The 14,483-nt window shown below is 43.0% G+C and overlaps 1 protein-coding gene across 3 annotated transcripts in view; it reads right to left on the bottom strand.

Moving 5' to 3' along the window:
- LOC111247248 (netrin-1-like) overlaps positions 1 to 12,841 on the bottom strand; it is a 95,555-nt gene extending 82,714 nt beyond the window's left edge. The window contains exons 1-2 of one of the 3 annotated variants that reach the window (XM_086983747.1): positions 12,485 to 12,841; positions 10,315 to 11,915 (exon numbers count right to left, since the gene is read on the bottom strand). In XM_086983747.1, the coding sequence (XP_086839873.1) occupies positions 10,315 to 11,443 (1,129 nt within the window). In that variant the 5' untranslated portion in view covers positions 11,444 to 11,915; positions 12,485 to 12,841. The remainder of the gene's footprint in view (positions 1 to 10,314; positions 11,916 to 12,484) is intronic. The other 2 variants (XM_086983746.1, XM_022797934.2) reach the window with 2 other exon arrangements.
- Between the last annotated feature and the right edge of the window lie 1,642 nt (positions 12,842 to 14,483).

Genomic DNA, 14,483 nt, shown 5'->3' with positions numbered 1-14,483 from the left:
ACCCTTTGGACACAGTCCTAGACGGGCGTGTTGTGATCGAAGTGGTGCGATGACACGTCGACGAATCAATTTAATCCCGTGTACTTCAGTTGTGTATCAGGTTGCTCTTTCGAACACCTTCCTTAACCCACTTTGAATATAAATAATACCCTAGAAATAGTAGGACAGACTGTCGACGATAGCTCTTACATATCTCGAAAGGAAACATATCGGTTCTTGTCCCTATATTGATTAGCAATTATCTTGAATTACTTCAACTGGCCACTTTAGTTAATATTAATAATTATCGTATAGAACGTATAGCTTAAAACATGAAGCCTGCTCAGACATGCTCTTTCAATCGATATCGAAAATAAACAATGAAATTTGCCAAGTTGAAGTCCTAATATTCTAATGAAGTGCCATTTGAAAAGTCATTTGATACAAAGAGTAGCAATCGGGAGATCTGAATGGTGTGCTTCTTTGTTTTTGTCTAGTTATCTGTAAATGGCGGCTTGTCTTTGGAAGGTTATGGAATAAATAGAGTCGGGTTTCTAGCAAAGAGGTCACATTAATATAATACAGAGACCAGCAATGATTTTCCCGTTTGCGCCCGGCCGCGTATTTCAATTGTAAATTCAGAAGTGGTTTTCGATATCATCTTCTTTGAGCCCAACAATCCAATATTTTTTTTTTAATTCTGTTATAGGTCTTCGTCCTTCTCCTTTCTTCGGTCACTTTGACTGCTCAGTGTCGTCTGCTCTTAATTCCAAAGGGAAAAGAATTTCTCTTGATGACATCAACAATCTTTCGTATCTTCTTGTACTATCCGAGAGTTTCAAGTCCGACTGAAGAAGGCAAAGCCGAAATTGCTATTCCTATACTCGTGGTCGAACAGGAAGTACAAATATCAGTTGTCTTTTTGGCCTGTTTTATTCGTTGTACAATTGTGCGTCTCTCGTAATGGTTTAAATATTTATCGTGTTGTTAGGCCAATTGACTTAAGCTCCCTAAAATGCCATAGTGCAATTAGTTTTGCATAGACGTCCTTAGAATGGTCAGTTTTTTGCTCTACTTTATACCACAAAATGAAGCCACATGAAAACAGTAGAGTTTAGTAGAATAATAAATCGATTTATCATCAAAACTTTTGTCAGAACTTTGTTGGGTTAAAAAGTGTTGTGATTATTAGTAGAGCCTAAAGATAATAGGCTTAGGATAATAGGACCTTCCTGCATGATCTTACATTAGCCTCGCTACATAAGTCTATCTTCGTTAAGTTACGTCCTACCAGCAACTTGTTTGCGATACATTCTTCTTTATACTATAGCATTGCTTTGAGTTTTAGGGTAACAAAAAAACAGATCAGTATGTTTATACTATATATATATATATATATATATATATATATATATATATAACGTGTATCGTAATTGTTAGCTCGTTCTGGCAGAGGGATTTACTCGCATAATATTGGCTAAGATAACAGTTTCGCGCAAAAGGCTACCACGTTGTAGCCATCTTGTAGCTAGAATTGCATGGTATTTATTCGCAGTGAATGGTACGACAACCCTATCGGGGACTAATTGAGCTTTTGTTAAGCGTTTCGTTATCTTTCTCAATGTACACTGCCGACTAGATAGATATCCCATATAGGCTATAATAGTGGAAGGTATTCAGATAAATGTAAATAAAAAAAAAAAAAATAAAATAAATTACGAGTTTCGTTTATTAAAGGACACCTTCTACCCAGAAGATGCCGGCAAGACAAATGTTATGTCTCACTCCACTCTATGCAGGTGGGCAGCTTTCAGATGTTATGTCTCTAGTCTCGTAGATATGAGCGGAGCGCAAACAGCACCATGTGATGGAGAATGACTAAAAAGCCGGGTCGTTTGACACAGGCAATTGAAGAAAAACCTTAAGAACTGTTTTACTTTACCCAATTTTTATCGGCAGTCGGCACCGTAACAAAACATAGCGTAACACAACTAGGGAATACTGTAATAGAAACAGCATCAAAGCCAGAAGCCGCGCTCACATCGTTATATAGTAGCAGGCAAACTATGAAAAATTGTTGTTGTTATTATTGCTATTTCTAGTTGCGACAACGATGATCATATGGGTTGTTCTGTCGCAGTTGCCTACGTTTTTTCTTGGGTATCTGTGTATCACTATGAGGGTAATGGTTGAATTGATTTGATGTAGGCTGCCTACTGCGCAAGAGGGATGATGTTGTTGTTTGTTGAGGTCTGCGTATCTCCCAGAGTAAGTCGATCTTTTCCTTTTGATCCGTTGTGGTCGGTGGTGTCTCTCCATTCGGCGTGTATATGTGTGTCAATGTATGATAACACGAAGATCTGATCGTTGACGTGGCTCAGTTTAGGCACAGCCCTCCGCGAAGACCTAGCAGACGGACCGGCTCGATGAAAGCAACGGATCACAGACAGAATCGCCCTGGTTGATGATGACAGCAGTAGCGATGATGTTCATGTCGATGATGACTATAAGACGGGAGTATCATGATGGTAAACAGTAATACCGGCAATGACGGCAGAATCCGCAACACCAGCAACAGTGAAAAGGGACCCATGATTGCTATCTATTTTCCGAATTCCTTCGAGAAGCTGTTATCAGTTCACGGAAATAATGGCTAAGTCCTGTAACAGCTGAGACTTGGGGAACTAGAGATTAGTCTGGAAACAGACAGACAACTGTAGGGAGAGATGATACTAAGATTTTTGTCAGTTGGTCCCACTGATCAAAGTGTATTGGAATTACAGAGGGAATACGGCTTGCTATCGCTTCGTATGAAACATTTTGCTTTGGGCAAGACGTATATCGAAGCTAACGCCTTGGACCACCTCCGTGAATATCCCCGTTGTCTTCATATATACCTTATACATAGATAAGTACATCTATATGGGGTAAAATCGCATGTATACATAGATTGTAGAACTCATTCCACGTATTTATTTTTTTGCATTGATCTCTTCTTTCGTTTGCCGCTGTTAGTTATCTGTCCTATCTTTACACAGAAAACACTCTGCTACTTGCAAGATCAGGCGCATCTAACTCCTGTCTCAAACGATCACTACCCTAACAGGTTTTCGATTTTCGAGCGTATTGCCGAACCCAGCTCGGTCTATGCTGTGTTTAGACAGTCCGTTATATTTCAATCGTCTACCTGCATCACTTAGTTCGTTCGTCGATCGGTTGGCCTGGGTTCTTTGCACGTGCGAATACGCGTTCTTAAGGTTTGTTTCCCTGAACGGTATCAACAATCGCAAAGAACGGCAAGACATTTGACGCGTCACCTGCTTTCCTATCCGACGATTCTGAGTAGCGCGGGCGCCCTGTGCTTGACCCGCAAAAATAGAACAAGTCTTACGCTTTCGATTTCGTTGTCCTATGTTGCTTCGCGAGGCGTCGCTTATTGAATAGCGATAGTAACTCGTATTATTACCGGTTATTTTCCTGCGGTTACTTCACGCTTGGTCTGATCATTTCCATTGGCAATTCATTCAATCCTAATTGCGTATCGCCGACATGACATTGTGCTGAATAAGTCATGACTGTGTTGTGGCGCGGTGTCAACTCGGCCTAGCAAGAGCGTTTAACCCACAGGCAGTGACAAAATCGACCCCCAGTTGCTGTCGCGGACGCTAGCGTACACAGCATTATATGAATTACACATATTGGTCAAATGGCTGAGAAACGGACGGTTCGACGTTTCAAGTCCTAATCACTTAGTCTTTGCTGATGTAAGTCACTTTGTCGACGAAGCTGCAAAACGTGAAGATGCATACGCGAATCGAGAAGGTATGGGACTCAATTAGGGGGGCGTGCCACATTTCGTGATCGCTCTGCGATGCGCCCACATCGACCCGATATATGACTCTGACTGAGACAGAGGAACATTGCGAATAATCCATACGATATGACTGAGCGGCCGTTGTGTATTTAACACAAGAGCAAGCGTCAACACGTAGTAAGTAAATGAGTTAACAAATATGTATTTCCGTATTTCTAGTCACTGGCAAGCCCCCAATAACCGAACTTCAGTAATTCGAGTTCAGCTTGTCGCGCTTACGTATCTTAACAACGTATTTCTGACTTGGCATTGCTGTAGGGGATCTGTTTTTGTATTCACCTTTGTTCCCACTGTAAAGAGCCGCTTCGGTTAGTTACAAGTTTATATTCATTTTAATTTTTATTTACTAACAGTATAAAAGATCATGTACACTTAACAGAATCAGGGAAATTATGTTTCTGTACTGCTATACGACCATGTGGAATTAGTATTAAAAACGTTTACCTAAATTTGATCATGAAAATACGCTTGCTAAGGGTGGAAGGAGGAAGCACTTCGCCTGGAATTCAACTTTGACGGCGTGTCCCGAAGTCTTTCCTTTCCCTTTTAGTTGTCCTACTTATGTTTTAACAAAGCTTCTCAAAAGAACATAGTCGACTCCAGCAAATATACCTTTTTTGATGTCCATAAGCGACGCCAATAAGCAATTCCTACTAGGAAAAATACGTAGCGTTTCTGTACACTCCGGCGTTCGTCATTGTACTCTTGGGCATGCAATTCGCTTCTAAATATTTGGAGTTTTACCTCCAATACTGCTTGCATCAGGACTATACCGACCGTATAGGACACTAGATATATCGTTTTGTCGTTCTAATTTTTTTCTGGAACCACTGTAAAATCGAAGAAGCCCGCTGATGCTAGCATACTGTCTGCATTGGTAAATGGAGACGGTTAAACTTACCGAATCACAGAGAAATTCTTCTAACTAACTCGTAGATTGAAGCTTTCGAGATTCACTAAAATTCTATTTAACCTAACTGACCGCGACAAATCTATATGAGCACAAGCTCTTTTATCAACCGGTCGTTCTTGCTATCGATGATTACGAGATCCATTCGACCAATTGATGATATGTATCAATACTCATTTTGGAGAAGTTCTATCACTGACGACTGTCAAGGATGTCGAAAGATTTCAGCTGCGCTCCTGTATTCAGCTATTTGAAGTTTGCAAACGGATTCTTCCCATTCGGCTCCATTCAATACTGAGTCGCACGGGAGAAATTTCCGCAACCTCGGATATCGTTCGGCGAAATTTGTTCTTATACAAGGAGAGCAACTCTGCTGGGTGTAAACATCATTATCTAGATTGCTCATATGATTACCTTTAATTAGCAATTGCTCTATATAAAATTCTGCGTTTCTAGCTTTAATGCTATTGTGCCTATTGATTCTTGCACTGTTTTGCCAATCCGGTTTACGATGATGATGGTAGTTTTGAAGATGTTGAGGCCCCGTTAAATTGTTTCTTGATCCTCTATGAGGCACTCTCTGGGACGCAAACGTATGGTAACTCGTTTACTGACCATGAAACTGTGAATTTCTGGTGTTACCCATAACACCGAGGTGTGAATTTGAACGCGACAAAATGCGTCTTGCCAAATGTCAGAGAATGTCTCCTGCCTCGTCGCTTGACGGTGCTTCCTCCCGCGTTTTTGTTGTTTCCCTGTACCTTGCTACTGTTAGCGACGCCTCGAGTAGTACTAAAGGCAGTAGTAGTAGTAGTAGTATGGTCTCACTCGTATTTCGGTTCCGTCGTTTAAATCGTCGTCGTATACACGTCTTTTTGCGTACTTGCCTATGCGTCTTTGTACTTGTCGTCATTCATCGAACGAGCTAACCGGTTATTGTTACGACTTTGTCCGTCCGTCGATTTGTGACCACTGCTGCGATTCAGTTAAGAATTCACTCTGACCGTTACGATCGACTGATACTGCCATCCCATCCGCAGCATACGACAATCAGAAACGCCAGCTTGCCGAATACTTAAAGAAGCAACAAGATCGCGAAGCATACTATGAAGACCAAGTGTAATGGACGAGGCGGAGCCCAACGTTGTAGGAGTGGAAACTGTTGTGCCAGGCTGTTTTGTGTCGAACAGACGGGCGGACAATCTGACTGGACGAAAACGATCTGCTGAAATCCGTTTGCAGATTTTTGTCGCCTGTTTGTGCGGCCGCCAAATCGGCTCTTTGCACCGAGTTTTCTTTTGGAATAGTGCCATTCTCGCAACGACTAACAAGAAATACTGGAAAAATATCCGAATATGCATATGTGCATGTAATACATTCGACGGATCTGTCGTGTTGCGGCACAAATCAGAGCAAGCCAGAGCTGAACTTCTACTGACGATTTTAAAAGAGAAATAAGAGCAGCATCGACCCATCGAGAAAGCATCACCCGTCACGTTGATAGAGTAATGCTAGAAGAGGTTCAGCCACTTGTGGGCCGGTTACCCTCTAGCCTTAGTCCAACTCTCCTATTCCATCAGCCGTTGGCTGATCGGTCTATGAGGGTTCTAATTAAGAAACAGTAGATAACTTTCTCCTTTACGTATACGACAACCCTTTTATGCTACACACTTTAGATACGTAGCTACAGGTGCAACTGATATTTTTTTTATTGATCGCCGACTAAACGGATGTTTTGACCAGTTATTGGTCTTCGACATTGCTTCAAACGATCGACCGTTAGAACGAAACGAAATGTGCCTACGCTCTATTTCAAACTCACGGCCTTTCATGTGTTCCTAAAATTAGGGGTCACTTACTGAGGCATGCTATTTTGATTTAAATTAGCATGAATGTATATGGCCGCCATGTCGGATCAACAGCTTATTGTAGGTGCTACATTTGTGCTGACGCTAATTCCATTGCAATAAAGTGTATATTAAACAATGCTGGTGCTTCGAATGGCCCAGAACGTGTTCGGCTTGAGCTAAACAAAAACCGGTGGGTGTTCGAGGGCATTGACAGAAATGTCTATCTTTTTAGGTATTCATACGAAATTTCTGTTTGTATTAGTGCTAAAATCAAATATACACTATACCAAAGAGGACTAAGCATATATTCGCTTTTGGTTAAGGGTTCCGTTGCTGTACAAACGGATAGCGGATTACAGCCAATGAGCCGATTAGCTCCGACTTGGCCATTAATGACGCGAGTCAAAACGGATGAGTGAAAGCCTATTGTAAACACTGGATAGAAAAAGACGAACGAATCATCAAACAGTGTCCTTATTTGCTACATTGCCAAATTCGTCCTGTCGCCTCCGCATGGTCTCGACTTCGACTGGTCCGACACCGTCATAGTTAATCAGATTTCAATGTACAGTACATAATGGTATCGCCTTCTAAGCCAACTTATTTCAGTCACGGATTTCACTATTTTGAGAAGGGTCGCTCCCGCCTGTGTACCGTACAGGTCAGGAAAAAAAACAAGTGATTACGGAAATGGCCGAAACCAGCTTTTCTTAGTCCATTGCTTATTAATACGAGTAGAGTCACTTTCATATAAATACTATGTTGAATATGAGCGGGCCAAGTTATGAGCTATTTCTAATAAGGGTCGACAAGTCGAGCCTTTGTGCCTACGTGCACAAGTATACAGAATAAATGCCATAGTATATGTGTCGTAACAACTGTCCAATAGAACATGATACAATTAGTTGAATACGTACGCAAAAATGATGAAACCTTTGAGTAACGATTCTGCACGATGGCGTCAATCGAGAAACATAATGGTCACAAGTCCTTTATGCACGATACTTAAGCTGTTAGGCATTACTTCACACTGGTTTTTCTGGATCTGGCTGGGGTTTTTTTTCCAAAAAATCCACAAAATGACACGGTAATGGTAAAAACCATAGAAACTATTTGAAACAGCGCCGGTCACATATTTACGGTTACCGTGGTGACGCGTCCAGAGAGATACCCACTATGCCAGCCACCCAGATCTCGTCGCACCACGCGTGATAGCGTAGCTGTATCACTGCTGACATCGAATAGGAAAAACACATTTCTTAATTATTAATTAACTTAGATATTAATGCAATTAACTCATTCATCCTAGCTAATAAATGCGTGCGCACCTGTTGATTTCCATAAATCCTCTTCTCATTCCACGTTCTTGGTCTTCTAGAAACCGTAAGTGGTAATGCAACACTGACTGGCGGTAGATGTTGGTCGATTACGACATCCGAGCGTGGTAACGCAGGTCTGACACGTTGGTCTTTGTAGAAAATGCATGGACGCAATCAGAATGGCCAGATAACGATAGAGATATCGTATAAGAAATCCTCTGGATAGCGCACGAGCTTAAGGTGAGTTGGACAATGGTTTTACTCGCTACGGCCATGTTGTCGTCTGAAAAGGAAGAGCGGCATTTCAGCAGCTGAACGCTACTGGGAAACACCGCCATAATCGATCTGTCTCTGCTTCTCATAGAAGTTGACGATAACCTGGCGTCGTTTTTCAGTCATAGAGAGGAGCCTTTCTTCGAAGGGTTGATTCGACGCATCGTTTAGTTTGTCACAATTTAACATTTTAAAAAGCTCGAACGTCATTTCTGCACTGACTTTCGGAGGAACGTGGGCAGCTTCGTAGCCTTCGCCGCTCTCGTACTTGAACAGAACAATTACTTGAAGTGTGTGTTATATGCGCCAAATGAATTCGGACGGGTGTCTGGCGTCAAAGAACAGCGCGCCGATTGGCACCGTAGTTCACTGAGCAATGCATGAGAAAATGAAATTTACATTATCCAATTAGCCTCCTCTACTTATCAAGGTTTAAAACCAAACATCGATAGCAATAACAGTACTGATCTAACGATGAAACTTCTGAAACCACTACTACTGGATGATTGTTTACTTTTCGTTAAAAAAAATCGCAAGATTCATAGTTACATAAAAACGTCACAATCGTATACTGATGATCCTATAATGATATGTTTGCTCGCATAGCAGCTCCGAATTTACCGTCCACTGCGCATGATAAGAACTGATAATGATGGTGTGTAATATAACGTTTTGTGTTAGATAAATGATGACGAAAAGAGACCGGCGTTAAAAAAATTTTTACACTTCCGCTCGATCAAGCTTGTCATTAGTATACGTTTCTCGATCGATCTACATGTAACGATTAGGTATAGGGGATTAGCAAGTCTACATCGCAAACAAACTGTCAGCACCAAGTTATAGGCCTGTAAAATTATCCTAGTTTTTTTAATGCAGAAAAATTCTCGTCAGCAACTTCTTCACATTTATCTTTTCGGTCACTTATGCACCGTGCCTACGTAGAGAGAAAGCCAACTTCAGTTCTATTGTTATCGTTGCAATTATGTTATGCCGCATCTCTTCGTCGTATATTATCCATGTTTTCGAACTGTTGGACGAACATTAGAACCAAATAAATTCAACAGCTGACTATATATATATATATATATATATATATATTGGGGTTACTGCCTCTTGGAACAGCAGCAGTCTAACAAAGGAGGAGGAGTTACGCGCGATACCCAAAGCGAGTTGACTTTTAGGGATTCTGCCGCAAACTACTATTGTAGTATGGGCCAGACGCTTTTATGGATAAGTTTGTCTGCCGTCGATCCTCAATCAGGAATCGGGACTCCCTTGGCCGAACTGTTCAATCCGAATCAGTTGTCTCATTGAAGCAAGAGAGCAGATACGACGGGTAATACCGTGCCGTTACGTCCCGTGCCGCCGTCAGTCTACGTGGACCATCATATATTGGCGACACTTGAACGGCTCAGTTGATAAGTTCGTCACATTGCGGATGTGTTCCGCGTTCTGTTTTTCGCGAGGTAGAAATCACCTTCATTGATTGATAAACACTTACTCTAGGCTAGCACCGCTCAGTGTAATATATGTGCGTATATGTACTCGGATATGTGCATATCCACTCCTGTATATAGCAAATAGAAATGCTAATTACCTCTAAGGATTGGCAGGTAATGACGATATGTCGAGACACGACAGACCAATGAAATGGTAACGACTATGATGACGCATATGTTGGATAGCGTGATAAAAGCGGAAGAGGCATGAATTGCTGCTAAATAAATATAAAAATAATAGCTAGTTCGCTCAACTCTCGCCAGCTTTTCATCCTAACCGAAAATAAACAATTACGTATGATTCATAACGAGGGCAAGTGTTTTGCCGTAGCTCACATTAAATCGGAGAAATTGATTGAACTCTATTTTGACACTGCTGCCTCTCGGCTCTGCTATGTTTTAAAGCCAATACTCCTAAGTAAATAAAATTTGTCGATCCTCTCTTCTGTGTCGCACTAAGGAAAGCAGAGCTTTCATCGGTTATACCTTTGACCTATTTTGTTTCTCTTGAAATTAAGCAAACACGGTTCTCGAGTGTTAAACCTACTTGTATGAGTGCTGTTTTTTTGTCCTCAGAATAAGCGTAATGATAGCGCAGAAGATCACTTACCAACACAGGGGTTAGCGTCGCCAGCCGTGGCCCGAGCCCAAGGCCTGTCGAAATGGAATGGTTTACACTTTTCGCAATCCCTGCCGGCCGTATTGTGCCTACAATCGCAGATGCTTTCACCGTTCTCGTCCCGAGCACACTTTGCCGCGTGGCCATTGCATTTGCAACGGCCTCCAACGGCTAAGTCCGAGACGGCGTAGAAATACTGGCCGTCTTCAGAGGTGCCCCCTCCATTCGAGGCGCTTATCGGCTGAGTAGCTTGCGCTTGCATCGTATCATTCCCTCCCTCTTGATCGAATTCGTCATCGTCCTCGAGCGAGTTCTCTTGATAATTGATCAGTTTATTGAAGACAACCTTTATATCGGTTGCGGTGACCCAGTCCTGGAGGACTGGGCTTGTGTCGAAGTCATACGCCGATGGTCGACCTTCTAGTGTGCTAAATGCAATACGATTCTCCGTCGGAATACTAGCTGTATCCGTACATAAGGCTTCGTGTTCGTTGTCGTTTGTGATGTCGGCCCGATTGGGTCTGCCGTAGGTTTTTCGACAAGACGAAGAGTAGAACTGGAACGGCTGCCACGTCTTTCCATAGTCTGAACTCTTGTATAAGGCAAGCGAGTCTGGCTTAGGACCGCAGAAACTTAGCGACACATAAGTGAGTTCGTACTTTTTGTCCAGCGACAGGGTCAGCGTGACGTTCTGCGACGGACTGCTAAACGGTTCGGACATCCAACAGGTAAGGTTGCTAGGATTGTTTAGATCGGTAAGGTAGGAAGGAGGATGGCAAAGTTTCGCGCTTCCTTCGTCACAAATGTCACAAGTACGAATCAACTCGCCGCGCTTGTCGGCATTCGTCGAACAATGTCGAGTTGGTGGGTTCCCACATGTCGACGTCGAGATGACAGGTCGATTAAAGGCAGCGTTGACGAAGTCCGGAATACACCGTTTCGGATTACCCCGCTCGTCATAACACGGATCAATCGGGGCCTGTTCCGATTGGAACATCGACAAGAAGCTCGAGTCGTCTTCTTCTGACTCGAGTGGCTGGTACTTCCGATAGGTTCGACCGGCGGCCAAACCTATCAGGGTAACAGTTACCACAATGATACGCATTTCGCACACTGTCATTTGGTACGGGCGGGGTACCACCTGCACACGAAGCGATTAAGCACCACCTGGCACACCTAGAACCGCTCTTGTTCTATATTACACTAGCTGCAGAAGGAGGGCGCGTACTAGGCAATTTGTACAATGTAGGGCGCTTACTGTTCACATCGGATCATCATCCTCTAGGGTAGTCTTTTGACAAAACGATAAGTCACGTTGTTTTATCACTTTCTTTTTGACACTTTCTTTACACCGACACTTAATCCTTGTCACTTGGAGCACTTCCGCTATTTAAAGTTGCTCTTCTGAACAACAGCAGCAAAAACAATGATGATGTCAACTTTGTCCATTTTTGTCAGCCTGGCCCTATACGTGCACACGCTGCTGGTATGCTTTTGTCTAGCTATCTGTTTCTATAGATGGGTTTAGCACACGGGCGCAGCTTACGACCCGCAAGGTTTCAGGGACCAATACCCTCTTTGAAGACGCTTATCTAGAAGTATAAAACGAAGAGGAAACTTGATTTAGCTAGTTCATCATGCAGTCGATGTGAGGTCATATCTGTCTTTGTAGACAGTGGCTATACCGTACTCGTATCTTAGTGCACATACAATCATGGCGGTTTGGAGCGACGAACAGAAAAGGGGAGAAAGGCTAGAATCGTAGAGAAATCATTCCGATCCGAATAATGTTGTACACTGCTATCTACACTAGCATTACTTTTTATTATTATGATACCACTATACACTTTCTTAGTATTACGACGTGTTATTAGTACTTGCAACGATAGTGGCAGTAGTAACGGTTCCAGTAACTCATCTAGTAGTGGGTACGAGACTTAGGTTTGAGTATGTGTAGTGCTGCTAGGGTGGTACAAGTAAGCTTCCAACTTTGCCACCAAAAATTCTATGTTTTTTATTTTGCTTTGCAAGCCAGGCCGGACGATTCTGTGTGTCCGGCCGTCACGTCCAAGGGCAGCTATTCCGCCCTCCGTTAAGACCACTCTATTGCAAATGCAATCTGGAAACACAGTATAGAGTGTAAGGACGGCTATCCGCATACCTGAATTGTTGTGGCTGGCTGAAGGGGCGCGAATACGCTCCGAACGTGGGTTCGTAGAGGCGCTAGAGAGGTTCTACTACGGCCTGTATCAGGCGGCAACAGACGTTGCACCGATGACAGCCGTGGCTCGCGTGATTACGCCGAGAAAGAAAAGCTAATCCACGCCGGCCGCTCCACACGGTCGTTCCGTGCGTCCGTCCGACTGACTGACTGAGTAACGTGATGGACACGGAACAGTCTCTGAACGTCGACTCTTCAGTTGGCCGGCGGGCCTTTCTTCGACGCGCGGTTGATGAAACAAGGTACTGCCAGTAGTGCGCTTCTCAAACGGCAACGGCCTGCGATCACACGATGCTTCGATGGTTTAGCCGGCGCCGTCCTCGCCATTTGGGTGAGGGCGCCTCGCTCTGTTCGAGGGGAGGGAGCCAGAGCACGCGTGCGAAGAACGCTGCCGCTGCCAACAACAACAACAGCAGCAACAGCGAAATGAAGAAGGGAACAAAATGACGAAACATTGGTGGGCCTGCAGCGGCCTCGTCCGTCTCACGAGCGTCTCTCTGTCGATACTTTCTACGATATGAACCGGCGGGTGATAGGTGTAAAATTGACTGTTGCTGCTTCTGCCGCCAGCGCTTGGCATTGGGCACAAGTGGCGTTGAAGAGCACCCACGGAAGAAATACGAAAACTCTGCCCGTATTAGTTTCATCATTTTGCCATCTATATGCTGTTGTTGTCAAGCAACAGCTGCATTCATGTATGCACCAAGCTAAGGGATGAGCGCAGGGATTAGGATGTGGTTTACGAGGATAGTGGTTTAAGTGCTCACTGTAGAAGGCAAAGGGATGAAATAAATATCCAAGCTAGGCCAAAGCCTAGCTTGCCAACTCTAGGTATTGTGTTTTTTTGTTTAATTTGTACAACTACGTACATTTGGATAGAACTGTGGCACAAATTTCCGCAGTGTGTCAATACAGCCCCTGTGACAATGCAACAGGCCATCATCCGAACGGGTGCTTCGTACCACGCGTGCTCATGTATGAGCCCCCTCTGCGTAGTGCTCCATGTAAAAAAAATACTATTTAATTAGGAGCACCAATCTACTCGGAAACGTTTACAAAGATTTAGTCTACTTTGGCCTGCAACACTCATAGTCTGTTAATACCGCTCGCCAGTATGCGACGGCTCTTCTGCAACCCCAGTGATGGTCACCATAATCACACAGGTCGTCCGCCAATATATATAACGTGTAATAGTGTGCCAAAGAGCTTACTTGGCGTCATGTCTTATTCGTTTTTCAGCGTAAAAACGCAGGTTCGGATACACGATCATGCGGGTTATTTGGGCCCTTTTCAGTACGAGCTTTCGACTGATGAGGATTTTAGCGGTGATGGAATACCGCTACCCTCCTACATAGACCTCTTATGTAAAAAAGTGGATCAGAAGAGCAATTAAGAAATAACAACGAGAAACTACCCAAAAAAACGAAAGACCAAACGCACGCCACAATCAGACAGGCAAAAAATACCACCAACACTAATAAATATAATACATATTGATCCTTTCTGAGTTGTGTAGTAGCTACAGAAACAGCGTTTCTGATAGGCTTGTTAATTAACGATTTATATTTAACACGCGTATCCAAGCTGAGTGCTGCCTGAATGTCGGTTGCAAACATACATATTTTAAAAAAAGAATTATCTACAAAATTTTCGGAGTCAGTTATAATTAACTTAGACTTAAATGTGTTAGGCCATTTATAAAAGGCAATTTTTATAACTGCACAAGGGAAGTCCATTGTTCTGGGCTGATATGACATAGATAACCTGAGTGTGACCAATTTTTTTTATTAAGTTCTAAAGTCCTTCTGAACCTTGTTTGTCATACTAATGGATAATAACGTTACATTATTGTCTCTAAGGGTGTTTCGATTAGGTCATACTGAGTCGACTTATAAAGTAATGAATATTCTACACAGACATCGTTCTGTATAGAACATTC

This window comes from Varroa destructor, unplaced genomic scaffold (assembly GCF_002443255.2).
Source record: "Varroa destructor unplaced genomic scaffold, Vdes_3.0 BEIS01000003.1, whole genome shotgun sequence".
Lineage (NCBI taxonomy): Eukaryota > Metazoa > Arthropoda > Arachnida > Mesostigmata > Varroidae > Varroa > Varroa destructor.
This window is presented reverse-complemented; position numbering and strand designations above follow the sequence as displayed.